Source organism: Megascapheus bottae, chromosome 17, assembly GCF_031878675.1.
Source record: "Megascapheus bottae isolate mThoBot1 chromosome 17, mThoBot2.hap1, whole genome shotgun sequence".
Taxonomy (NCBI): Eukaryota; Metazoa; Chordata; class Mammalia; order Rodentia; family Geomyidae; genus Megascapheus; species Megascapheus bottae.
Window position 1 is genome coordinate 5376070 of NC_143525.1, and position 27039 is coordinate 5403108.

The 27039-nt window shown below is 39.4% G+C and overlaps 1 protein-coding gene across 25 annotated transcripts in view; it reads right to left on the minus strand.

The window, feature by feature from the left end:
• The window catches only part of Ncor1 (nuclear receptor corepressor 1), a 129965-nt gene that overhangs the window by 40860 nt on the left and 62066 nt on the right, over positions 1-27039 (minus strand). For 12 of the 25 annotated variants that reach the window (XM_090349473.1, XM_090349480.1, XM_090349479.1 and 9 more), the window contains 9 exons: positions 26681-26898; positions 22673-22735; positions 19821-19978; positions 17017-17143; positions 12028-12580; positions 7723-7852; positions 6799-6994; positions 1589-1762; positions 697-857 (listed from right to left, as the gene is read on the minus strand). In XM_090349473.1, the coding sequence (XP_090205599.1) occupies positions 697-857; positions 1589-1762; positions 6799-6994; positions 7723-7852; positions 12028-12580; positions 17017-17143; positions 19821-19978; positions 22673-22735; positions 26681-26898 (1780 nt within the window). The remainder of the gene's footprint in view (positions 1-696; positions 858-1588; positions 1763-6798; positions 6995-7722; positions 7853-12027; positions 12581-17016; positions 17144-19820; positions 19979-22672; positions 22736-26680; positions 26899-27039) is intronic. The other 13 variants (XM_090349496.1, XM_090349490.1, XM_090349489.1 and 10 more) reach the window with 5 other exon arrangements.

The window sequence follows — 27039 nt, forward strand, 5'->3', positions numbered from 1 at the left end:
CAAAGAGCCTCATTCAAGAATGTGCACAACTGTAATCCCAGCTACTGAGGAGGCTGAAATCTGAAGATCTCAGATTAAGACTCTTATCTTCAATTAACTACTCAAAATCAACAAGTAGTAAAACATTATCCTTGGGTGAAAGAGCTCAGGCCCTGAGTTCAAGTCCCACTACCGATTTTTTAAAAAAGCATGATTCATATGAAGATCAAGAAAAGGCAAGGTAATGACAATAGAGCGTAAAATTGCTTATTTCAATGAATGGGAAGGTAAAATGCTGAAGAAGGGATAAGCACTAACTTTCTGAAAACATGGGACTGTTCAGTAACTAGACAAGGGTATGACTACTGGTTGTGCATCTGAGCCAAAACTAAACAAATTACTGAAAGGACCATACCTCAGTTTGAAAAAAAAATCTCTTTTCAGAAAATAAAAATGTCAGTCACCTACAGTTCAATATTTACAGCCTTTAAAACAGTCACCAATTAGTCTACTACATGAAGGAACTCTATTTTAATCTACTCCATGCTACATAATAATGTGCCTCTGATCAATCAGACCACTCAATTTCGGGAGATAATTCAAAGTTTCTGTATGTTCCAATTATTTATTATTACACTAACATTAGTGTGAGGAGGGAAAAGTCTGAATACTGAAGCAGTATTCAACAGACGTCTGCCATGAAGAAAATCATTTTACCTGTGAGATGGAGCCTCCCATTATAAAGGATGGTTTTTCTGAAGCCACTGTGGTTTTAGATGATGGGATGAGAGGAGGGGGTGGCCTGGTTGGTCGAGTTGTTGGAAGTCGAACCCCTTCAGGGAGATTAGTTATCACTTGATGTGGAGCAGGTTGGAGGACTTTTAAAAAAGGAAAATACGATTTAATTGAGTTAATTTCTTAGTTTGCCATAGGCTACCTATTTCAATCACTCCTAACCAACTGTGTGAGATGAAACCAAGGATGAGCATTTGAATTTTGAAAATCTCTGTGACTTAAATCTTTATGTCTCACATGGTATTTGTGAGGTTGAACTTTTTAACTTCCTTTCAAACCAGAGCTCAAGCTGATGCTTCACACCAACGATTTCTGCTCAAGCAGAGGCAAGCATCAATCTTGCATTATTTTTTCTATGACCATTGCCCTTTGGATCTCACAATGCAGGTGAGGAAAAGGTCGCTTCTGCAGAACAGATGCTGGTTGTTGCTTCACAGACTACACAGGCCTGGCTCTCTACTGCAAAGCCTCTGTGCAGCTGGCATAGATTGAGAAACAGTTACTGATTTCTGGCTCTCACAGCACACTCAAATTTCTGAGGGGTGATTTGTCAATATGTTTACAAAGTAGATATGCTTTAAAAAGAAAATCCAGTCAATGTCATAGTATAAATGTGTGAACACAAAATTTCCCAGTGGCCCAATGAAATCTGAACTGAGTAAAAGTGACAATGGGATGTAGAGAAACAAGAACATCATTTTGAGATTAGGAAGGACATGTCTTGGAAGAACACTTTATTCATGAGATTAAACCACCCATGTGGAACATCTGTGGGGAATGGCTGGTGGCCACTGCACAGAGGGGTGATATTTACCTGGCGGGACACTATAGCGGGCTGTACTCCTATCAGGCTGTGGAGCGGCTTTACTGACTTCTCTTGGAGAGAGCCTACACGGTGAGGCTGACCTTGCTGCGGTACTGTGCATCTGTGCTTCCTGTTCTAGAGCACGTGTGACCTCAGCATAAGGCATATAGGCGACTGATTTTCCTATGAAAGTTAAAGTTATCAAAATAAGGGAAGAACCCCATATTAAAATAGTAAGTGTGAAAGGACCAAGCCCCCAACCATCCAGGGGGCAGATCCGTCTATATGCTTATAACAAGGCTTAAAAGGTCTGGGGAGAAGTCAACCCATTCAAGAAATTAAGAAATCCTATGAATCTCAATGTGTCTAATACCACTATGAACTAATAAAACCCTCAAAAAATCAGTTACAGCTCTTTCCTATAAAGGACAAAAATTATTCCTGAAGGAGATTCAAGTATTTTAACATACAGAAAAATTACAACAAGCAAACATCAGACTAACAAGTGGTTCTGTGAACTGAAGTTTAGCCAGAATTAGAGCTCAGCATTGTAAGGATTTCAATTCCTACAATTAACCTGCTGATGCTAACAGCTTAAAGTAAACAAGAAACAGAAGACACCTTTTACAAAAAAATGTAGGTCAAAAATCCTACAGAAGTTTTTCTTCTTTTTATTTATTTTTTTGGAGGGTGGGGGGTAAGTGTGGAGCTTTAACTCAAGAGAGGGGGTACTATTCCTGAGCTCTTTTGCTCAAGGCTAGCACTCAATGACTTTGAGCCACAGTGCCACTTCCAGCTTTCTGATAGTCAAGTGGAGATAAATATGTCATGGAATTTCCTGCCTAGGCTGGCTTTGAACCATGATCCTCAGCCTCCTGAGTAGCAAAGATTAAAAACATGAGCCACTAGCACCAAGCTACAAACTTTTAAAGCTATATCTGCAATTAAAATAAAAATTGGGCCAGGAGCATAGCTAGCTCACCTAGTATGCACAAAGTCCTGGGTTTGATACCTCAGTACCACATACTCAGAAAAAGCCAGAAGTAGTGCTGTGGCACAAGTGGCAGAGCACTAGCCTAGAGTTAAAAGTGTCCAAGGACAGTGCCCAGGCCCTGAGTTCAAGCCCCAGGACTAGCAATAAATAAACAAACAAACAAATAATTAAATAAAATGAATCATCTCAATATAAGATAAATTTTTCTGGATATTTAAAAGGCATGTCAGAAATACAATCATATTAATTCCTTTTTTAAAAATTTGAAACAGGATCTTGCTATATAGCCCAGGGTGACCTGGAACTGAAGATGCTCCCTTTCTGCCTCTGCTGAGATGACAAGTGTATATCACCATGCCCAGATAATTTCTCTTTTTTTAAATGAAACTGACATACAGTAGCCATTTTTGAAAATCAGAAAAGCATAAGGAAAAATCTATGTCTAACCACTTAATATATGAAGCATCTCAAAGTCTGTCAAAGCAATTTTCCATTCATCTTATTACATTTTGTTTCCCTAGTCTGATCCATTTATTCTTACAGATAAATTTTATATTCAAACTCATTTTGAATCCTTCCTCCCCAAACAAAGTATCACTGGAATGCTCATGAACTTGTGTTAAATTTATGAATACTGGTACTAACATTTCCTTTCACACATGTAAACTTATGTTTTCCTTACTGTCTTATATTATTTAATAGTGGGTATCCTGGCAAAGAGGAACATCTCAAATTTCACAGAAAGTTCTGTAGTTGCTGTCAAATAAGGATTTGCTATGTATCTCAAATTACAAAAAGCTATTTTTAGAAATCAGAAACAGTAATACTAATTTTCAAGTGCTGGCCACTGTGCCTTCCATGAATTATCTCATTTGCCCTCACACTACCAGTGAGATTTACAGCATTTTATAAATGAGGGTATTAAGGATCAGAAGAATCACACCTAACTGTCCAGATAAGGGACTTTTTAAAAAAAGGTGATTCCAGACTCTGAGCTCTCACCCACAAGGCAACAGTATTTAACTGAAAGACTAGAGGGAGGAGACACTAGATTACCCATCAAAATTTGGCATGATGTAACAGTAAAACTTTACAGCTTGATTTTTTACCATTTCAGCAAGCTTATAAATTAAGTAGAAAAATTTGCTAGTCACATTAGTAAATCTTTTTAACACATGGATGTGATATACTTATAGCTATTTAAATTAAAGCTAGAAAAGTGTATTAAAGAAAACACAAAATGAAATAGGGTCACCTATACAAAAGCAAAAACTCTTTACTCTGACTGGACAGATTTTGCTGAAGTTACATTAGAACTTCAATTTGAACTATTCACAGGCCAAATAAATGTGAGTTTCTTCCCTGAAAGTTAATCAATAAAATAGGGTCAATTCATGTGACTGTTAGTTGAAAGTAAAGCAATTCACTAAGTTGTTTTTTCCTTAAAAAAAAAAAAAAGTTTTTTTCTTACAGAGGAGGAAAAGATTTAAGATTAAAGGGTACATTTACAATAACTATACCATTCACTTTGAGACAGTTAAAAAGTGTTGCCTGATAATACTTTTTTGGGGGAGGAGGGGCGGGGTCAGTTTGGGGGCTTGAACTCAGGGCCTGGGCACTGTCCCTGAGCCTCCTTGTGCTCAAGGTTAACACTCTACCATTTAAGCCACAGCACCACTCCAGTTTTAGAATTCTTAACTGGAGGTAAGAGTCTCATAGGGACTTTTCTGTTTAGGCTGGCTTCAAACTAAGATCCTCATATCTCAGCATCCTTAGTAACTAGGATTACTAACGAGAGTCACCGGCACCTGGCAACCTGGTACTCTATGTGCATGTGCGTGTGTGTCTGTGTCTCTGTACCAGTTCTGAAGCTTGAACTCAGGGCCTGGGCACTCAAGACTAGAACTCTACCACTTCAGCCATTAGCAGCACTTCCAGCTTTTTCTGTATTCATCAAACTGGGGAATCGAAACCAGAGCTTGATGCATGCTAGGCAAGCACTCTTCCATTAAGTCATGCTCCCAGACCCCTGGTACTTTTAAAATAGGACCCAGAGAGGAAAAATAAAATACATAGCCCTAATTATTTTAATGGTGGTGCTAATATTCAGATGGACTGTACCAGTATCTGATGGTATTTTGCACATAAACTTACTTTCTTGCTATTCCTAAAATTTTATAAATAATTAGATGAACTTGCATTTTAATTATCACCTTTTCTATGTACAAGCAACTTAGCTGTTCGCGGTAAACTTATTTGGAAGACGCACTAAACTACAGAATAGTTAGGATTTCAAGGACAGACTTCAGGTATTTGTTAAATAAATTATTAAAGTCAACTAAGTAAATTACACAAAACTTGACCTTTAGTACAACGTGATTGCTCCACTTTATGGAGTTATCTCGAACTAAACTATGAAGCTCTTAATGCCATTAAAGTACAATTAAAGTTTATTTGTAAGGATTATGATGGTGGCTCCTACTTATAATTAGATCATAGTTTCAAGCCAGCCAAGGCAGGAATATCCACAAGACACATCTCCCATTAAGGATCATGGTTCAAAGCCAGCCAGGGCACTGAAGTCTGTGAGACTCTTATCTCCAATTAACCACCAGAAAACTAGCAGTGGCGCTATGGCTCAAGTGATAGAGTAGTAGCCTTGAAGAGCTGAAGAACTCAGGGACAATACCCAGACCCAAAGTTCAAGCCCTACTACCAACCAAAAAAAAAAAAAAAGGAAAGAAATAGATCGGCACTTTAATTCTGTAATTTCTCATTCTCTATTAAAAAAACAACTAAACAAACAAACAACAAAAACACACCGTAACTGGGATACTCAAAAGACAAACACCTCTGAAGGCTAAGGACAAGGCTCAATGATATAGCACTTTTGCAGCATGCACAAAACCTTAAATTCATTAAATCTCCAGGACAACCAAAGCATATGTATTGGCAGACATATATATGTAGTGATAAAAGTATTTCTGGCCAGGTGCAGTGGCTCACTCCTATAATCCTAGCTACTCAGGAGGCTGAGATCTGAGGATCAAAGGTTCAAAGCCAGCCCAGGCACAAAAGGACTTGAGACTCTTATCTCCAATTGACCTCTAGAAAACTGGAAATGGGGCTTGGCTCAAGGGTAGGGCAGTAGCCTTGAGCTGAAGAGCTCAGGGACAACACCCAGGCCCAGGGGTAGGGTGGTAGCCTTGAGCTAAAGAGCTCAGGGACAGTGCCCAGGCCGAGTTCAAGCCCCAAGAATCCCCTCCTCCACACACACAAACAGACAAAAGAAACACCAATGAACTTATATTTAAAAGTGTAGCATAAGAGTCTATCTTTTGTGTAAGTATTAACTCATTAGTGGTGTGATTTGGGCAGGAGATGAGCCAGAACATATCAGTTAAATTCCACTGTCCCCTATTTTACATTAAGTGGACTTGGATGTGTGTGTGCCATTTTAAAGCTGATCACATTATTTGAATCATCCATGATTTTAGTATTCTTATATTCTAAGCATATTATGCTATTGGGACAAATAAATAGCTCAAAGTTAAGTATCAAACAATATATGACCTAATTCTCCTTAACCATACCAAAACTTATTAAACAGCAAAATTGAATTATACATCAACAATGTATACTAACTCTAATCTAACACTGGAAATAAGTAAAACAACAATGATGGCAGGTACTTCAATATTAGCTATAATATGAACAAACTAATATGCTAATTAGGGTAATAGCTTATACATCAATGCTGAGTCACTGGTTATAACAGTACTGAATGTGTGTTCCTTTTGAATTTCCAACCCAGTAAGGTGGGTATGTATTATTATGCTCATAAAAGCTAGGAAAGGTTAGGTGCTCATGGTTGCTCAGCCAGCTAACAACAGCCAGAATAGGACAAGCAACTACGTACAAGTTGTCTCCCAACATGTCAGAGTAAGGATTACACTGTAGTGAGTGATCTGCTGCCAAGACTTAACACTTCCCACTCAATCTGAAAATTCAGCTAAGTAGAACATAAAGTTTACAAAGTGTTTGGCATAAAGATGACTTCAGAAACCTCACATACTGCTTTGTTCTAGCAGTTTTAGTTGTCAATAATATTAGTGTAACTGAAGTCCTGAAATGCAGACAACTTACAAAGCACAAAGGACGCTACCTTTGGTTTAGTAGTTTGTATTCTGAACTGTTCTTTGTGGTCATAGGTCCATTTGCCTACCTTCCCACTCTCTGTTTGGACTCTTGGAAGTGCCACAGGGGCTTGTAGAACTTCTACATTCCAAATCTATCTGTTCTTGCCTCTGCCGCTGTTCCTCCAGGAGTGCTGATTCATGCATTGCCTTAATATGTCGCTGGTAGAGAGCATAGCCACTCACAGGAGTTCCAATTGGCATATTACAGGGGGTACAGGAAACCTGCAAGAAGAAAACCAACCAGCAATGCACCAATGGATTAAGTATAGTCATTACCATCTGCTACCCTCCTCCCCACACCAAAAAAACTAACTTACATCTGCCATGTTACTAACTGATTACTTCAGTATGTCTTGTTGTTTATTTTTTTGCACCCCTCCTGGCAGTTAAACTGTCCCTGAGCTTTTGTGTTCAGGTTGGCTCTCTACCACTTGATCCACAGTTCCACTTCTGGCTTGCTTGTTAGAGATAATTATCTTATAGACTTCCCTGCCAGGGCTGGCTTTGAACTGCAATCCTCAGATCTCAATCTCCAGAGAATTAGGATTATAGATATGAGCCACAGATACCCAGACTTAACACGTTTCAATCAAAGTAATCTTTAAGAATGGTTAAAACACTACATGGTTATTTTCAGAACAGGTTAGAGATATCTAAAGAAGTCAAATTTAAAGAAACAATAGAAGAATGGTGATTACTAATGACTAGACAAAGTTGCAAATGTTTTTTTTTTAACGCACACTTTCAAATTTGGATGAGGGAAGTTCTAGAGTTCAGTTTTCCAACAACATAAATATATTCTAAACTAATGAACTATCTACTTAACATAGTTAAGATAGTTAATGTCATATTATGTTTTTATAATTTTTTAAACGATCAAGAACAAATTAAAGGAGAATAAAAATACGGTTTTTGTACTTCAACTTTACATTCTTGCAATGAAAGCTCACCATGGGTGGGATAACAGCAGCTCGATGCTGAAGCTGTGGCAGGTCCAATGGATTTGGTTTTATTGGGGATGAGACTAGTATAGATCCAGTGGGATTTAACAATGAAGGCTTTGCATCCATAGGAAATATTCTGTAATTGGGGAAAAAAAGATAAAATGCTTATTATTAAATATACTTAAATAAAAAATATACTGGAATGTAAAATCATACTTTCTCTTAAGTTAGTATGTCCATACACACTCATGTGTCTACCACATTAACTTTTTTTTTTTTTGACAGTCCTGGGCTTGAGCTCAGGGTCTAAGCACTGTCCTTGGATTTTCTCAAGGTTAGAGCTCTAACACTTGAGCCTCAGCACCACTTCTGGCTTTTTTCTATGTATGTGGGGTACTGAGGAATCAATCCAGGGTCTTCGTGCATGCTAGGCAAGCACTCTACCACTAGGCCAAACTCCCGGCCCCTATCACATTAACTTTTATAAGATATGAACAGGATCAGAGTGTAGTTTAGTGGTACAGCATTGCCTAGTACATGCAATCCTAAGAACTACTTAAGTTAAAAATAAAAATGGAACATGCTGGCAGGAATGTGGGAGAAAAGGAACCCTACTGCACTGTTGGGAGTGTAAATAGCACAACCACTCGTGACTAAATATGACTACGCTATGATCCAGCCATACTACTCTTGGGTATATACCCAGAATATTACAAATCAGTAGGCACTTGCACATCTATGTTCGCTGCTTTACTATTCACAAAACCCAAGTTATAGAAACAGCAGAAATGCCCTACAATAGATGAAGGGATCAAGAAAATGTGGTACATGGGCCAGGATTATGGCCTAGTGGTAAAGTGCTTGCTATAGCATGCACGAAGACTGGTGTTCGATTCCTCGGTACCACATACATAGAAAAAAGCTGGAAGTGGTACTGTGGCTCAAGTGGTAGAGCTCTAGCCTTGAGAAAGGTCCAAGGACAGTGTTCAGGCCCTGAGTTCAAGCCCCACCACGAGCAAAAAAAAAATTGTGGTACGTGTACATAAAAGAATTTTACTCGGAGCTGGGAGTGTGGCCTAGTGGTGGCATGCTTGCCCAGCATGCACGGAGCCCTGGGTTTAATTCCCTGGAACCACATATACAGAAAAAGCCAGAAATGGTGCTGTGGCTCAAGTGGCAGAGTGCTAGTCTTGAGCAAAAAGTGTCCAAGGACATTACTCAGGCCTTGAGTGCAAGATCCAGGACTGGCAAAAATAAACAAATAGGAATTTTTCTTCATCCATGAGAAAAAATATGATGTCATTTTCAGGGATATGGACATAGAACAAATCATATTAAGTGAAATAAGCTAAGCTCAGAGTCCAATGGCCTGTGTTTCCTCTCCTATGTGGAAACTAGATATAAAATACAATAAAATGTCCAGGAGTTTGGCTAATGGTACAGTGCTCGCCTGGCATATACCAAGACCCAGGTTCAATTCCTCAGTACCACATATATAGAAAAAGCCAGAAGTGCTTCCATGGCTAAAGTGGTAGGGCTCTAGCCTTGAGAAAGCCCAAGGACAGTGCTCAGGCCTGGAGTTCAAGCCCCAGGACTGACAAAAAAAAAAAAAAAAAAAAAAAAAAACCTAAACTTATTTAGGGTTGTATGTATTTACATACAAATAAACTGACTAATGAGGGTATTCAAAGAGGAAGAATCCAAAGATGTAACTTCTCTCAACACTTCATGTGCTTTTTATCCAAACACATTCCAAAAATTGGAAACATATTGGGGGGGTGGAGAGTAGGGGAGGCTATGTTGCTTTTGTTTTTCTTTGAGGGAAGGAAAGAAAGGCATAGAAATATAAGAAAGTAGGATGAGCAAATGCAGTAATTGCATTCAATGTATACTATGTTGAAAAATGATATACGTAACCTGTGGGTCAAGAAGGGAAGGGAAAATGGGGGAAAGCAAAGGAAAGGTGTAAAAATGCCCAAGGATTGTACTTATACTAACTTACAAAATTATACCTCCTTTGTAAAACTCCTTAAAAATTAATTAAAAATAACAATAAAAAAGGAACTTGGAATGCTAATTTTTCAAATGAAGAAACAACACTGACTCACAAATTGAAATTTATCTGATTTTAATTATATCTAACAAACATAACAAGTGTGAACAAAAGCCAATGCAAAATACTCACTCTTAATTTAACACTAATGTATTAACAACTTAGGTTAAAAGTAGTTACGTGATTCAGTATGTCTTGCTGAAAAACAGAATACAAGCCATTGGCATTTTAAAAATGGGAGACTATGCCAGGAGTTTAGCCTAGTGGTAGAGTGCTTGCCTCGCATACATGAAGACCTGGGTTCAATTCCTCAGTATCACATGCATAGAAAAAAGTCTGAAATGGTGCCGTGGCTCAAGTGGTAGAGCCCTAGCCTTGAGAAAGCCCAAGGACAATGCCCAGGCCCTGAGTTCAAGGCCCAAGACTGGCCAAAAAAAAGGGAGGGGATTACCTCAAATTATAAATTTCTAACTTCTCATGAAAATGGGAAGAACAGCAGAACCAGCTTTCACACATAGCAGCTTCCATATGGAAACAGTTTCTCTGCTCACACAGTCCCTTACAACTAACATTCCACACCTGGTTTACTCTGCCCCATTGCAAGTTTAGGGATCTCCTGCATGAACATGGGGAAAATGTGCACTAGTAACATGTCACACAGGCATGCTCATATTTTTCAATGTTATCAGTAACTAAGAAAAGTAAAAATATTTTAAAGCATATGAACTGGCAAGAGAATTCGAATGTATGAAAATGATTCATATATTTCATTAAAAAAAATGATACTAAAGGTTCAAGAAATTGAAAGTGATTTTGGACCGTCATTCAGAAACTAACATGTCTTTGCTTTTTGTTTTGTTTGTGTTGCTTAAAACTCAGGTCCTTGTGCCTGCTTGGGAAGCACTTCATCACTGATCTACACACAAGCAATTACTTAACTTTCAAAACTACTGTCATATTCTTCTCATAGGATACTCAGTCTTCAAAATTGCTGCCATCAGCCAGGCACAGTGGCTCAAACCTGTAATCCTACTCAGGAGGCTGAGCTCTGAGGATCAAGGTTCAAAGCCAGCCCATGCACAAAAGGACTTGAGACTCTTATCTCCAATTAACCTCTAGAAAACAAAGTGGGGCTTCGCTCAAGGGTAGAGTGGTAGCCTTGAGATGAAGAGCTCAGGGACAGTGTGCCCAGGCCGAGTTCAAGCCCCATAACCCACCCAAAAAAAAAATTGCTGTCATCTAATTTTTCCCACGTACAATTACCAAAATAAACACAGAACATGGATAATTCATATTTTCAAATAAGATGTTTCCATTAAAAAGTTCTTTTAGAAAAGACTATTGAAATCCAAAATTTGACTATAGCTCAAGAGCTGTCACTGCCAAATTTATTTTTCTAGTATCATGTATTGAAATTTAGAATCTATTGATTGTGGACTGACAGTATCACCAGGATAACCATACATACAAGGAAAAATATGAATAGAATTTGACAATTGACATCTGGTGAGTAGCTGCTTTATTCATTTTTTTTTAATTAAAATTTTTTTTTCATTAAATGCCTTTTTTTTTTTTTTTTTTGGCCAGTCCTGAGGCTTTAATTCTGGGCCTAAGCCCTGTCTTTTGGGCTTTCTCACGGTTAGAGCTCTGCCACTTGAGCCACAGCACCATTTCCAGCTTTTTCTATATATATGGTACTTAGGAATTGAACTCGTGTCTTACTATAAGCTAGGCAAGCACCCTACCAGCAGGCCAAATTCCAAGCCACTAAATACTATTTTAATCTACTCCCCTTCTAGAATTTGCACCAATCCAACATCTACTGACTGGAGGTAATTCTTTTTTGGTCAGTTGTGGGACTTGAACTTTGGGCCTGGTCACTGTCCCTGAGCTCTTCAGCTCACAGCTACCGCCTTACCCTTTTAGCCACAGCACCAATTCCAGTTTTCTGGTGCTTAATTGAAGATAAGAGTCTCACAGACTTTAGTGCCCAGGCTGGCTTTGAACTGCAATCCTCAGATGTCAGCCTCCTGAGTAGCTAGGATTACAAGTGTGAGCCACCGCACCTGGTGCAATTCTACTTCTTTTAAGGAATAGAAAACATAAGGATACTAAAAACACTTTAGTATGTATTCCTATAATTTTTTTTTTTCGGGGAAAGGAGTAGGGAGGTCTGTGATAGGGCTTGAATTCTGGGCCTGGCTAACATTGTGACTTAGCTAATAGCCAGCCAAAAATGGAAGGTGTACAAGTCTCACCTCTGTCTCTCAGGCTCTCCATCCACATCTTCATCAGCACTGCATGTGGCACTAGAATCATTGTCTGACTGGGGCTCAGACCTTTGGGCACTTATCTGCTGACCCACCACCAGATCTTCATCTCTAGGCTCTGTCTTCTCACTGGCTCTCTCCAAGTCTGTTTCTTTGGTATCTCCTTCACCTTTAGATGCACTGCTGTCTGGCAGCCTCATTTCAATATCCACAGAGTCTGCTTTGGTAGTGGTTGGGGGATCGGGAACAGAACCTGCTTCAGCACCACACTCCTGGTGGTCCACATCCATCGGCTCCGTTGTCTCAACACTGGTGCTGTCAGTCGCCTGGATCTCCACACTTTCACTCTCAGCTGGCTTTGTACTTGGAACTGCTGAGGAGGGAGATGCACCGGGTGCCTGGTCAGTGATGGACTCGAGCTCAGCCACAGGTTCGGTGTTTCCTCGGGAAGCAGCATTTTCATTGCTGTCTTCACTGGGCTTGACAGTTTCAACTGGTGAAGGAGAAGGAGCACTTTCTGTATCAGAACTATTTTCAGCACCTTAAAGATAATGATATAGCATAAAAATCTAATAATGAACATGTTTCAGGTGGTGACAGAACCATGCTTGAAAGTGGTGGTTTAGGATGAATTATGCTCCTTTGATGACTTCACTGAAGTATTTACAGGTATGGGGAACGTTAAAGTTTCCTGTGAGCATGAAAGTAAAAGATGAAATTGCCTTGAATTTCTGAAATCAAAAGTGAAAAAGCTTTGGATGTCTAAAAATACTTTATTTTGAAATGTGAAAAAGAACAAAACTAAGCAAAAAACATTCCCAGCAAAAGTAGTGTTTTCATGTATTTCTATAAGCTTCTTTCTGTACTTTTCTTCTTAACCAAAAGAGATGGTATGAGAGAACAGTATCCAGCAGAAATACAATGTAAACTACGTCTGTAAATTAAAATTTTAGACACCAAGAAAGGTAAAACTATAACAATCTGTTTGCTTAACCCAAAATGTTATTTACATCAGAAATAGAGGCATTTCAATATAACCAATATAAAAAAATTAGATACCAGATATTTTAAGTTCCACTGTATTGTCTTCAAAATCTAAAACACAATAACCACATGTGGTTATTACCACATTGGACAAGGCTCCAGACTATTTCACAGGTTTGTTTGTGGTGAGAGAGGTCTTTCCCTTTAATTTTTTGTTTCTGTTTCTGTTTTTCTTTTTTTTTGGTCAGTTGTGGAGTTTGAACTCTGGGCCTGGGCACTGTCCCTGAGCTCTTCAGCTCAAGGCTACCTCTCTACCACTTAAGTCACAGCTCGGCTTCCTCCCTAAATTGTTTGTACCACTTTATAACTGTATTTTGACATCTTCATCTAGATAGACCAAAAGAATCCCTGTCTCCCTTTCTCCATTCTCACTCTATTTTTCCCTTCTCTCTAAGGGCTCATGCCTGTACTTCTAGCTCCTCAGGAGACTGAGAATTGAGGACTGAGGTTCAAAGTCAGCTAGGGAAAAAAACTCTATGACACTCTGATCTCTAATTAACCAGCAAAAAAGCAGTAAGTGGAAGTATGGCTCAAGTGGTAGAGCACTTTTGAGCAAAAAAGCCAAGCAATCGAGGGAAGGAGTGACACTCTCTAAAAAGAAATGTACTCTTAGCTGGGCGTGGTGACTCACGCCTATAATCCTAGCTACTTAGGAGGCTGAGATCTGAGGATCACAGTTCAAAGCCAACCCGGGCACTAAAGTTTGTGAGACTCTTACCTCCAATTAACCATTAGAAAACCAGAAATGGCGCCGAGGCTCAAGGGATAGGAGCCGTACGTAGCCTTGAGCTAAAGAGCTAGGGACAAAGGCCAGGCCCAGAGCCCAATCCCCACAACCGACCCCACCTCCCAAAAGAAATATACTCTTTACCTAACTTAATGTAATTAAGTCCTCTGTAACTCACCTTGACAACAACAATTTAAAAAAATAAATTAGAGGGCTGGGAGTTTGGCCTAGTGGTAGAGTGCTTGCCTAGCATGCACAAAGACCCGGGTTCGATTCCTCGGTACCACATACATAGAAAACAGCCGGAAGTGGTGCTGACTCTCAAGTGGTAGAGCTCTAGCCTTGAGAAAGTCCAAGGACAGTGCTCAAGCCCTGAGCCCAAGCCCAGAACTGGCAAAAATAAATAAATAAATAAATAAATAAATAAATAAATAACCTGCCCTCTTAAAAAAAATAAAAATAAAAATAAAAATAAATTAGAGGTCAGGATCATAGCCTAGTGGTAAAGTGCTCCCCTAGCATGCATAAAGCCCTAGGTTCAATTCTTCGATACCACATACACACAAAAAAGCTGGAAGTAGTACTGCAGCTCAAGTGCTAGCCTTGAGAAAGCCCAAGGACAGTACCCAGGACTGAACTGAAGCCCCAGGACTGGCAAAAAAAAAAAAAAAAAAAAAAAAAATTAGAGACAAGCGAGAGAATGAGGCCCTCAGTTCAAGCCTGGGTACCTGCACAACAAAAAAGACTGGGGTTCAAGTGCAGAGCTAGTAAGGCCCAGAGTTGAAACTCAAGTATCAATCCTCTTGATTATTTTAAAATGCCAATTTTGTTTTCTTTCAGCTTAAAATAGATTTGAAAAAGTACATAATATTTTATTACTTGCACAAAAATGGTATAACCTGGAAAAAACTGAGTTAAGCCAGGGCCAGAAAAAGATTGGTTTACCCTCACATGCAGAAGCCAGAATTAGTTTATAACCACATAAGTAAATGCATTGGGGGGGAGGGTATGCGAGTATATAAAAATGTATTAAGTAAAGTAGGATAGATTCAAGGAAAATTCAAATTCCTTAGAAAGGTGAAGTCAAAGCTCAACAAAATAAACTTCAGGAAACAATACTTGAATGGGGTTGAGATAAGGTCAAGGGGAAAATGGTAAAGGGGGAAAAGGTAAAGGGGGAAAAGGGAGGAGAGAATGCAGTCACAAACTCAATCTATATCCTACAAAATAAGTAAGAGAAGGGGCAAGTTAGGAGGGACGAGTGAGAATGATAAAAGATGCATTGCATTCATAAACACCTTTGTAAATGGCAACTCCTTTGTGCAACTACTCTAAGATAATTCTAAAAATGTACTCCATACCTGACTTGTATAACTGTAACCACTCTGAAATCACCTTTATGGTAACAATAAAAAAATTAAAGATTTAAAAATCAAAAACAAAGAATACATACTAGAAATGCAAATGTATACATATCTTTTTCTTTTTTGGGAGGTGGGGGTGGTGCTTGAACCCAGGGCCTTTGGCACTGTTCCAGAGGTTAAGCCACAGCTCCATTTCTAGCTTTAGTGGTAACTAAAGCTAGACTTTCCTGTCAAATAGGCTTTGAACTATGATCTGCAGATCTCAATTTCCTCAGTAGCTCTGATTATAGGCATAAGCCACCAGTACTCACATCATAGTTATCTATTTTGTATAAGTATATACTATATAAAAAATGTTATATTTAAATTATGGTAAAGTAGTATTCTTACTGATTTAGCTATTCTAATCATGAATAGTAACACTGCCAAAAGTATTTTAGGGAGTAATACACAGAAATTCAAGAGTTCAGAGTTCAAGCCCTACAACCAACACCTACCTGCAAAAAAAAAAAAAAAAAAAGACCTGGGCATGGTGGCTCATGCCGGTAATTCTAGCAATTCTAGCTACTTAGGAGGCTGAGATCTGAAGACTTCAGTACAAAGCCAACCCAAGCACTAAAAAGTCTATGAGACTCTTATCTCCAATTAACTACCAGAAAACTGGAAGTGGCGCTGTGGCTCTCACGGACAGTGCCCAGGCCCAGAGTTCAAGCCCCACAACTGACCAAAAAAGATAATTATTAAAAAAAAAAAAGTTAAGGGAAAAAGTTAGTAAAAGACAAAATGACACACCACACACCTGTAATCTTAGCACTTAAAAGAGTCTGAGTTTGAGTGCAGGAGGTTTCTGAATTTCAGGCCTCCCTGACTATAAAGGAAATTCCAGGCCAGCTTAAACTAAGAAATCCTGTCTCTAAATAGATTAATGAGATAAAAATCTAACATTTCTCCAACTAGAGGGTGGAGGGCTTCCCGAGTTTACATAAAATTTAAAAGCTTACAAAAGACAAACCATTCAAAGCTCAGCAAGATATATGTATAATCTATAATTCTAGTACTCAGGATTCAGTCAGTACTATATAGTAAGATCCTTTCCAAAAATAAAGAAGATTAACAGCACTAATTAAACTCACAATTTAAATTCTGGTAATCCAAAAGTAAAATAAAAAGCAAATGAGACACGAACACATTTGTAATATATAAATGGCTGTTAAGAACTTTATGGGAATTCTTACATCAGAAACAATTTGCAAAAGAAAGCTGTTAAAATGTTAATAGTAATATAATTTGAAATAAATTAATGTCTTTTTTCATTAACACTTAAGGAAATACTTACTTTTTCAAAAAAGTGTAAGTTGGTTTGCTTAAGAGACAAAAGGATTTGTTATTCCTTTAGTAGCTTAGCTTCTACTGGACCTTCTAGAGTCTTAATTCTTGTCAGATGAAAGCACAAATATTATATATTTACATGGTAAAAATATGAAATCATGAAAGCATAAAGATGATATATGTAAATTTCAATTAATAGTAATTTAAAAGTATAACATCAATAAGAATACAAAATATAATAACTGAAAAATTAAATTCAGCAATGATAGGCAAACATATTATTCATGTTGGTACTTGGTGTTTGAAGCAGGACCATCATTTTCAAGCTTTTCTGGTTGTAGTATCTGAACCACCTTAAGTACTATATAAATATTTGTTGGTCAATGGAGTATGTTTTGAGTTCAAAGTCTATGCCATAAAAACACTGATAGACTATTTCTTCAATGAACAAAAAAATTAAACATTACATTTGGGATGTCAGAAGTCACAACTAAGTTTAAGATTTTGAGATACCTTCACTATCTTCCTGATTTTCTTCTTCATTAGAGGCTTCAATGTCTTCATCCTCCTGAGCAGAAACAGTGGAAGCAACACTTTCACACTGAGATACATCCCTTTCTTCACGAGGTTTCCTTGATGTCTAAAAAAAAGCACACAATGTGCAGCTATTTCAGAATTACCTAACTATAAGGAAAACAATTAAGCCATTTCATTACTGAAATAATATAGCACAATGACACAAACTTTTTGCAGAAGAAGGCTAGGTGTCCCAAAACAGTTGTAGAAATGTACCATAAGTTTACATAAAGGACAGGCATGGTGGCACACCCCAGCAATTTTACTACACAAGCGGTTCACATTAGGAGGATGGATGTGCAGGCTAGCCTGAACAAAAATGTGAAACCCTATGTAAAAAAAGGGCAGAACACTTTACAAACAAATATGAAGCCCTCATTCAAATCCCACTTTTTTTTTCTTAAGTTACATCTAAACTTTTTTGAAGCTGCGATATCCTCCCCTATTTTTGGTAATGTACCTTCTTTTTCTTCTGTTTTTTTTGGCCAGTCCTGGGGCTTACATTCAGGGCCTGAGCACTGTCCCTGGGCATTGCTCAAGGCTAGGGCTCTACCACTTGAGCCACAGCACCATTTCTGGCTTTTTCTATGTATGTGGTACTGAGGAATCAGACCCAGGTCTTCATGCATGCTAGGCAAGCCCATGGCTTTTTTTTCTTTTTATTTTTTTGGCCAGTCCTGGAGCTTGAACTCAGGGGCTCAGAACTGTCCTTGGGCTTTTTCTTCAAGGCTAGTGCTCTGCCATGAGCCAGTACCACTTCTGGCTTTTCTATATATGTGGTACCGAGGAATCTAACCTAGGTTTTTGTGAATGCTAGGCAAGCACTCTACCACTAAGCCAAACTCTCAGCCTTCTTTACCTTTTTGGGCAGTACTAGCATTTAACTAAAGGCTTTGTGCTTGTGAGATGGGCATATTACCTCTTGAGCCCTAACACTTATCACTATTTTTCTAATAAAAGATCTTCTTGCACAAGCCAGCCTAGATCACATTCTTACTAGTTACACTTCCTATGTAGCTATGACAACAATCATGCACAACCTTAGTGCATGACCCAGAAACCTCAGTTTTATTTTATTTTTTTTGCCAATCCTGGGGTCCGAGCACTTCACATATCATCCCAATACAGGAAAAAACAAAAGGACATATACTCAAAGTAAAAAGATTTTCTCAATATTTAGCAAAATTCTAACTCCATCATGGACATTAGAAATAAAACTCATACTTTGCTTTTTAGGGTTGATGAAATTGAACTCAAGGTCTTGTGCATGCCAGGTAGCAGTAGAATAGGCCATTAAAAAATTCTTAAACACTCAGATTCAGAATGTGTTGAGTGCAGCACCTATGGTGCCCTAAAAGGATTGATGCTCATTTCTGCCTTTGAACATCATCAATGCAAATATCAATACAGTGGAAAAAGTGAATTACATCTTATTATTTTTTGGTCTTTTATTGTTATATTCTGTGTTATGTATTATACTGTTTTGGGGGGGGGGGATTCTTTTTTCGGTGGGTCATGGAGCTTGAACTCGGCCTGGGCACTGTTCCTAAGCTCTTCAGCTCAAGGCTACCACCCTACTCTTGAGTCAAGCCTCACTTCTAATTTTCTAACCATTAGAGATAAGAGTCTCAGGTCCTTTTGTGCCTGGGCTGGCTTTGAACTTTGAACCTTGATCCTCAGATCTCAGCCTCCTGAACAGCTAGGATTTCAGGTGTGAGCCACTGCTGGCTGATTTTTTTTTTTATTTCTATGAGATTAAAAACTAACAGAATTTTTAAACCCTCTACACTACAACTTTGTTTAGGAAGTTTCAATAATCTTATGACTCCTGACTTTTTATTCCATAGGATTTCTCTTGAAATAGTGGTTTGAATTTTTAGTTTTTATTTATTTTGGGGGGTGGGTCATGGGGCTTGAACTCGGCCTGGACACTGTCCCTGAGCTTTTCAGCTCAAGGCTACTGCCCTACCGCTGGGCTTGGGTTTGTCTCCAAGCTCTTCAGCTCAAGGCTACCACCCTACCCTTGAGTCAAGCCCCACTTCCCATTTTCTAGAGGTTAATTGATGATAAGAATCTCAGGTCCTTTTGTGCCCAGGCTAGCTTTGGACCTTGATACTCAGATCCCAACCTCCTGAGCAGAATTACAGGCGTGAGCCACTGCGCCCAACTTTATTTATATTTCTTTTACTTCAACACCTCATATGTAACTCGAACAGACCTCAAATTATGATCTCCCTGCTTCAAACCTGAGTGAATTGTGTTTTGGTAATTGTCAATATAATCAATACAATTCCACAAACATGTTCAATAAATACCAAAATGCTTATATTTTACCAAATAATAATTAAAATGTGCTGAATTACTATGAAAAATGTAAGTTTTACTTCAAAGGCAGTACAAAGGGTAAAGAGTCAACTCACATAGAAAAATTGGAACATTTTTAGGGGGAGTACTGGGGATTGAACTCAGAACCTAACCTAGCACTTGGTAGGCAGGCATTCTACCATTTAGTCATACCTCTAGCCTTTGAAACAAGCTTACTTCTTACAGTTAAACACATAAGTAAAAGTATCCGTTGCTGATGGTTATAATCCTACCACTTGGGAGACTTACACAGGAAGACCTTGAGGTCAAAGCTAACCTAGGTTACACAATGATACTGGGTCTCATTTAACACAAACATACTCTGCAGCTCAAAAGCACTCTCAAGTTTAAAAAAAAAAAAAATTATGAATACTTACCACCTCGAATATACTCACTTTCTGTTTATGTTGCTGCAAAAGGTTGTCAAGATTGTGTCGCCTTTTATAGTTAAAATAGAAATTTTTACACTGAGCTTCACTTTTAGTTCCCACCATTTTGGCAATTGCTGCCCAGTTACGACCATGTTCTACTAAGCCTGTATTTGAAAGAGAGATTAAACATTAATTAACAGCTACCTGATTAAGCAAGAAAAAATAATAAAACAAGCCAGGCTCGGTGGCTTACACCTATAATCCTAGCAACTCAGGGGGTTGAGATTTGAGGATCACAGTTCAAAGCCAGCCTGGGCACTAAAGAACATAAAGAACATGAGACTCTTATCTCCAATTAACCTCTAGAAAATTAGAAGTGGGGCTGTGACTCAAGTGGTAGGGTGGTAGCCTTGAGCTGAAGAGCTCAGTAACAGCACCCAGGCGGAGTTCAAGTCCTACTACCAGAAAACAAAAAAACCAACAACCAAAAAAACAGCCTAAAGATTATAGTAATAATCAGTAATACAAAACTATAGTTTTGATTATGCTTAACATAGTTCAATATTTATTAAAAGACTCCAGACACAAAATTCATTTACATGTCTGTACTTCTCCCCCAGATTGAAATAATGTTCATTCTAGGAAGGACTAAATCTAATCCTTAATACACATCTCTTATAGAACTACAACAATGATATACCCATAGTGGTAGCTCATATATTTACAAACTGAATAACTGAGTAATTTTACATTCTTAGAGAAACAAATCTAGTATAACCAATTGTAAGTCATTAATACAAATTCTTGCACAATAGCTCACACCTATCAACATAGTTACTAAGGAGGATAAGACCTAGATGATCATGGTTTGAAGTTAGTGCAGATAGCAAAGTCCAGGTTTAAATTATATAAGTTTAGCATATGTCAATTAAGAGTTTAGATGAGGTTTGGAACAGTGGCTCATGCCTATAATCCCAGCTATTCAGGAGGCAGAGTCAAGAGGATCACAGTTTGAGATCAATTTTGTGAAGAAGTAAGAAGCCAGGATCTGGTGGTTCATGCCAGTACTCCTAGCAACTTAAGATCTGAGGACTGCAGTACAAAGCAACCCTGGGGGCTGGGAGTTTGGCCTAGTGATAGAGTGTTTTGTACCATGTACAAAGACCTGGGTTCAATTCCTCAGTACCACATATCCAGAAAAAGCCAGAAGTGATGCTAATGCTCAAGTGGTAGAGCACTAGCTTTGAGAAACCCGAGGATAGTGCTCAGGCCACAAGTTCAAGCCCAGAACTGGCAAAAAATAAAAATAAAAAACAACCCTAGGCAGGAATCTCCATGAGACTATTATCTTCAATGAGCTATCAAAAAGCCAGAAATAAAGCTGTGGTTTGGACAGGGAATTTGGCCTAGTGGTAGCATGCTTGCCTAGCATGCACAAAGACCCAGGTTTGATTCCTCGGTACCACATACATAGGAAAAAGCCGAAAATGGTGCTGAGGCTCAAGTGGTAGAGCTCTAGCCTTGAGAAAGTCCAAGGAAAGTGCTCAGGCCCTGAGCTCTAGCCCAGGACTGGCAAAAAAAAAAAAAAAAAAAAAAAAAAAAAAAGCTGTGGTTCAAGTGGTACACTACTAGCCTTGAGTAAAAAAAGATCAGGGAATCAACCAGGCCTAAATTGAAGCCCCAGAGAAAACACACACACACACACACACACACACCCTCCCCCACCCCCACCCCTACCTGGGGGGTGGAGGGAAAAGAAATACAAGGTAATTGTCTAACCACCAAGAGTTAATCTTCTTAAAATATGCTATTATTTAAGTAAAAGTCAAATTATATTAATTGGTAAGCAACAACAGAAGAACATGATACATAAAGTTCTAGCGTATGATGAAAACTACACACAGTAAAGAAAGTTGAAGAGAGGGTTTGAACTTTTACCTGGCTACAAACCATGCTCTCTCCTATAAAAGGGCAGTTATTTGGTGTTTTATACTCAAAAAAGGCTTAACCACATGCAAACTGAAAAAGTGGTAAACATTCTATTAAATACAACCTTAAAAGAAATATAGCCTCGGGGCCGGGAGTTTGGCCTAGTGGTTAAAGTGCTTGCCTAGCATGCATGAAGACCCAGGTTCGATTCCTCGGTACCACATACATAGAAAAAAGCTGGAAGTGGTGCTGAGGCTCAAGTGGTAGAGCTCTAGCCTTGAGAAAGTCCAAGGACAGTGCTCAGGCCCTGAGCTCAAGCCCAGGACTGGCAAAAAAAAAAAAAAAAAAAAAAAAGAAAGAAATATAGCCTCATATTCAAAATCTGTCCTCAAATAATTTTAATAGTAAATAATTACAACCATTCTAGAAAAATGAGCATACAAGCCAAGCACTGGCTGCTCATGCCTGTAATCGTACTTAGAAAGCTGAGATCTGAGGATCATGATTCAAAGACAGTCCAGGCAGAAAGCTCCCGGGAAGATTCTTATTTCCAGTGAATCACTCAAAAAACTAGATGTGAAACTATAGCTCAAATGATTGAGTGTTAGTTAGCCTTGAGCACAAAGAAGCTAAGACACAGTGTCCAGGCCCTGAGCTAAAGACTCAGGACTGGCAAATTAAAAATAAAAAATAAATAAAAAGGTGGATAAGGTGGACACACACACACACACACACACGACAGATAGATAGACCTATAGCCATTTTAAGGCACACTACAGTACTTTATTGAGTACTTCAAAATTCCACTTTTTTCTTTTGGAAGAATTGTATTCTTCTAAATAAAAAACTTAACGCCATTGCATTCATTACATTTCACCACTTAAAAGATAAAAACAAAAGTCCCAGAGGGATGAACTACTAGGATTTACCTTTCTTAGCAACTTCCATTTCTTCTTCTGTCCATCGAGAGGTTTCCACAGGCTCTGTGGAAACTGAAAGAGAAATCCAGCTTGGTAAAGAAAACTAAGTTAACCTCAGACAAACCATATAATTGAGAACCTAGTTACTTGATGTAACAAACATATTGACCTGGACCTAGCCCAATATGTTCAAAGCCAGCCTGGGCACAGAAGTCCATGAGACTATCCAATTAACCAGAAAACCAGAAAAGGCACTGTGGTTCAAATGGCAGAATGGTAGCTTTGAGCCGAAGAGCTAAGGGACAGTGCCCAGGCCCAGAGTTCAAATCCCTGACCAAAAAAAAAAGCATGTTGAAGCTGTGGTACCAGTGGTTCATACCTACAACCTACCTGCTTAGGAGGGTGATGGGGTCTGAGGACCCTGGTTCAGAACAAGGTCAGGAAGGAAAGTCTGTAAGACTCTTACCTCTAATTAACCACCAAAAAGATGCAAATGGAGCTATGGTTTAAGTGGCAGAATGCCATCCTTAGGGCTGGGGGCATAGCACATCAAGGTTGGCAGCAGGCCCTGAGCTCAAATCCCAAGACTGGCACCAAAAAAAGTAACTATGGGAATTGGCTAACATCAAGCAGATGGAAAAGTTCCAAATTTCTCTCACTGTCATGCTCTCGCTCTCAGTATCTCTTTTTTTTTTGCCAGTCCTGGGCTTGAGCTCAGGGCCTGAGCACTGTCCTTGGACTTTCTCAAGGCTAGAGCTCTACCACTTGAGCCTCAGCACCATTTCTGGCTTTTCTCTATGTTTGTGGTACCGAGGAATTGAACCTGGGTCTTCATGCATGCTAGGCAAGCACTAGGCCAAACTCCCAGTCCTCTCTCAGTATCTTGAGAAAGGATACTCATCCTTTCATCTCATCCAGTGACTTCCTGCTTAGTAGATCTACCTCCTATCTACCTCCTCTCCTATGAGCTCTCATCTCCTCCTTACTCTTTTTGTTCATCCTTCAGTGCCTGGCAATCAGTAGGCACAGAAGGATCATGCACAGAACATTTGTTCATTTGTTATAGAAAGAAAAGTGAAGATAACCCTTAGTCTATCTCACCTGAATGTGACACCTACCAGACATTTCTCTTTTTTTACAATATAAATTTAATCAGAGCACTCCTTTATTTACAGATTTTGAAGGCTCACTTCTATGTAAGAAAAGTTAAGTCCAAACAAGGCCACCAGCCTTTCAGTCTCCTACTTAAAGTACATCATTCTTATTCCCAGAATATACTGTCTTCCTACTGCATGTGGCTGTGAAATTGATTATCACTGAACCACTGATGGAGGCACTTTTATCATAATGCCTTTTTTTTTCTTTTTTAAATTATTGGAAAGGAGGGACAGTCCTGGGTCTTGAACTAAGGGTCGGGGTACTGAACATTTTTGTTCAAGTCTAGCACTCTATCACCTGAGCCATAGCTACATTTCCAGTTTTGGTTGGTTAATTGGAGTTAAGAACCTCACAGTCTTTCCTGTTTAAGATGGCTTTAATCCATGATCCGCAGGGCTCAGTATCCTGAGTACCCTAGATTACAGGGTCAGCAACCAGCACCCAGCCATAATGCCAACACAGTAAGGGAAGAGATACATATTTAAATTCTTTTTTTTTTTTTTTTTTTTTTTTTGCCAGTCCTGGGCTTGAGCTCAGGGCCTGAGCACTGTCCTTGGGTTTTCTCAAGGCTAGAGCTCTACCACTTGAGCCTCAGCACCACTTCCGGCATTTTTCTATGTATGTGGTACCGAGGAATCGAACCCGGGTCTTCATGCATGCTAGGCAAGCACTTTAACCACTAGGCCAAACTCCCGGCCCCCCATATTTAAATTCTTATACTTAATATTCCCTTGACTAAGAATTTATTCTTATAAAAAATTACAGAAAGGGCCAGGAGTATGGTCTAGTGTTTGCCTCGCATGCATGAAGCCCTGAGTTTGATTTGTTGGTACCACATACACAGAAAAAAACAGACGTGATGCTGTGCCTCAAGTAATAGAGCACTAGCCTTGAGAAAAGCTCAAGGACAGTGCCTAGACCTTGAGTTTAAGCCCCAGGACTGACAAAAAAAATAAAAATAAAAGTAACAAAATGGGTTGGGAGCATAGCCTAGAAGTAGAGTGCTTGCCTAGCATGCACAAAGCCTTAGGTTTGATTCTTTGGTACTGCGCATACAGAAAAGGCCAGAAATGGTGCTATGGCTCAAGTGGTAGAGCACTAGTCATGAGAAAGCTCAAGGACAGTGCCTAGGCCTTGAGTTCAAGCCCCAGGAGAGAGAGGGGGGAAAGGAGGGGTGTTGAAAAGGAAAGAGGGAGAGAGGAGGAGAGAAGAGAACGAGAGGGAGAGAGGGGAGTACAGGGAGAGGGGAAAAGGGGGAGAGAGGGGGAGAAGGAGGAGGAGGAAAAGGAGGAGGAGGAGGAGGAAGGAGGGCTGGGAGAGGGGGAGAGGACAGGGAGAGGGGGGAGAGTGCACGGGGAGAAGGAAGGAGGGGAGGGGGAGGGAGGGAGGGAAAGAGACAGAGACACAGAGACAGACAACAAGAAAGGAAGGAAAGAGGGAAGGAAAGAAAGAAAGAAAGAAGAGAGAGAGAGAGAGAGAGAGAGAGAGAGAGAGAGAGAGAGAGAGAGAGAGAGAGAGAGAGAGAGGGGGAGGGAGGGAGGGGGAGGGGAGAAGGAGCAAGGAAGGGAAGACAGGAAGGAGGGAGGAAGGGAGGGAAGAGACAGAGGAAAGAGGGAGGGAGGAGAGAGGGATGAAAAGGATAGGAAAAGGAGGAGGAAGGGAGGGAGGGAGGGAGGGAGAGAGGGAGGTCTATGTCCAAAAAGATTTTTCATTGTAGAGTTGTATACAGTGATTTTTTTTTTTTGCCACTCCTGGCCTGAGCTCAGGGCCTAAGCACTGTCCTTGGACTTTCTCAAGGATAGAGCAGCACACCATTTCCGGCTTTTTTCTATGTATGTGGTACTGAAGAACCAAACCCCGGTCTTCATGCATTCTAGGCAAACACTCTATCACAAGACCAAATGCAGAGCCCCCATTGATTTTTTTTTTTTAAGGTAGACAAACTGATCAACTAAGTAGTAAGGAAATGATTATGCCATGCCTCAATAATAAAATGTCAAGATTTTACAGTCACTGAAAAAAGTTTTAATAGAAATGACTTAGGAACTAGAATATCTTTGATATATACCACGTATATAGTAGATCTACAACTAAATAAGAAAAAGAGCTGCATTAGTGTAGCAACATGTGGTTGTTGTTCTTTGAGAAAAGACTTTGATTTAAAGTTTAAATACCAGAACTTTAGCTAGGCACAGTGGATTACCTCTAATCTCAACTACTCACAGGCAGGGATTGGGAGTACCTCAATTCAGGGCCAGCCTGAGTCAAAAGTCACTGAAAAATCCCATCTCTACAAAAAAGCTGGACATAGTGGATGCACATATCATCACAGCTGTAGGGATATAAGATGAAAAAAGCCAGGCTTGGTGGCTCAGGCCTGTAATCCTAGCTACTCAGGAGGCTGAGATCTGAGGATCAAGTTTTTCAAAGCCAGCCCAGGCACAAAGGGACCCGAGACTCTTTATGCCAACTAACCTCTAGAAAATGCGAAGTGGGGCTTGGCTCCAGGATAGGGCAGCAGCCTTGAGATTAAGAGCTTAAGGACAGCATCCAGGCCTAAGGGTAGGGCATTAGCCTTGAGCTGAAGAGCTCTCCCAGGCCAAATTCAAGCCCTATGACCCACAAAAAAAAAAAAAAAAAAAAAAAAAAAAGGATGAAAAAAATCGGAATCTGAAGCCAACCCTAAGCAAAAAGGGGATCTTATCTGAAAATATAATAAAAGCAAAAAGAAGTAGGGTTGTGATTTAAGCGTTACAGAATCTATGCTTGGACAATTCTATCTAGGCACATTTTAGAGATTCTTCCTATACCTCTGCATTGAAAAAGCATCCCAAACAGCTGCCAATTCCTTGCACTCACCAGGTTCTGCAGGTGGTGGAAGAGGTGGTGGGGGCTCTTCTGTGGCAGCTGCAGCTGCAGCAATAGCAGCTGCAGCTTCATTTGTCATGGACCTGGTTATTCGTCCCTTTCTGCGACCTTGGCTATTAGCAGTCTTGCGTCCCCGGGGTGTAGCCTGCTCTCTCTCCTCAATTTCTTCTGTTGTACCTTCAGTCTTGTCCTTTTCCTTAGTATTTTCCCTACAATCAAAAGTAAAAAAAACTTGTGCAACTTGAAAGTATATATCAAAGACTACAATTTTCAATAGTCTTTGAACAGGACTTTATTAAATATACACAAAATTCTCTTGAGCAATAATTTTGAAACGCTTTGACTAGAAA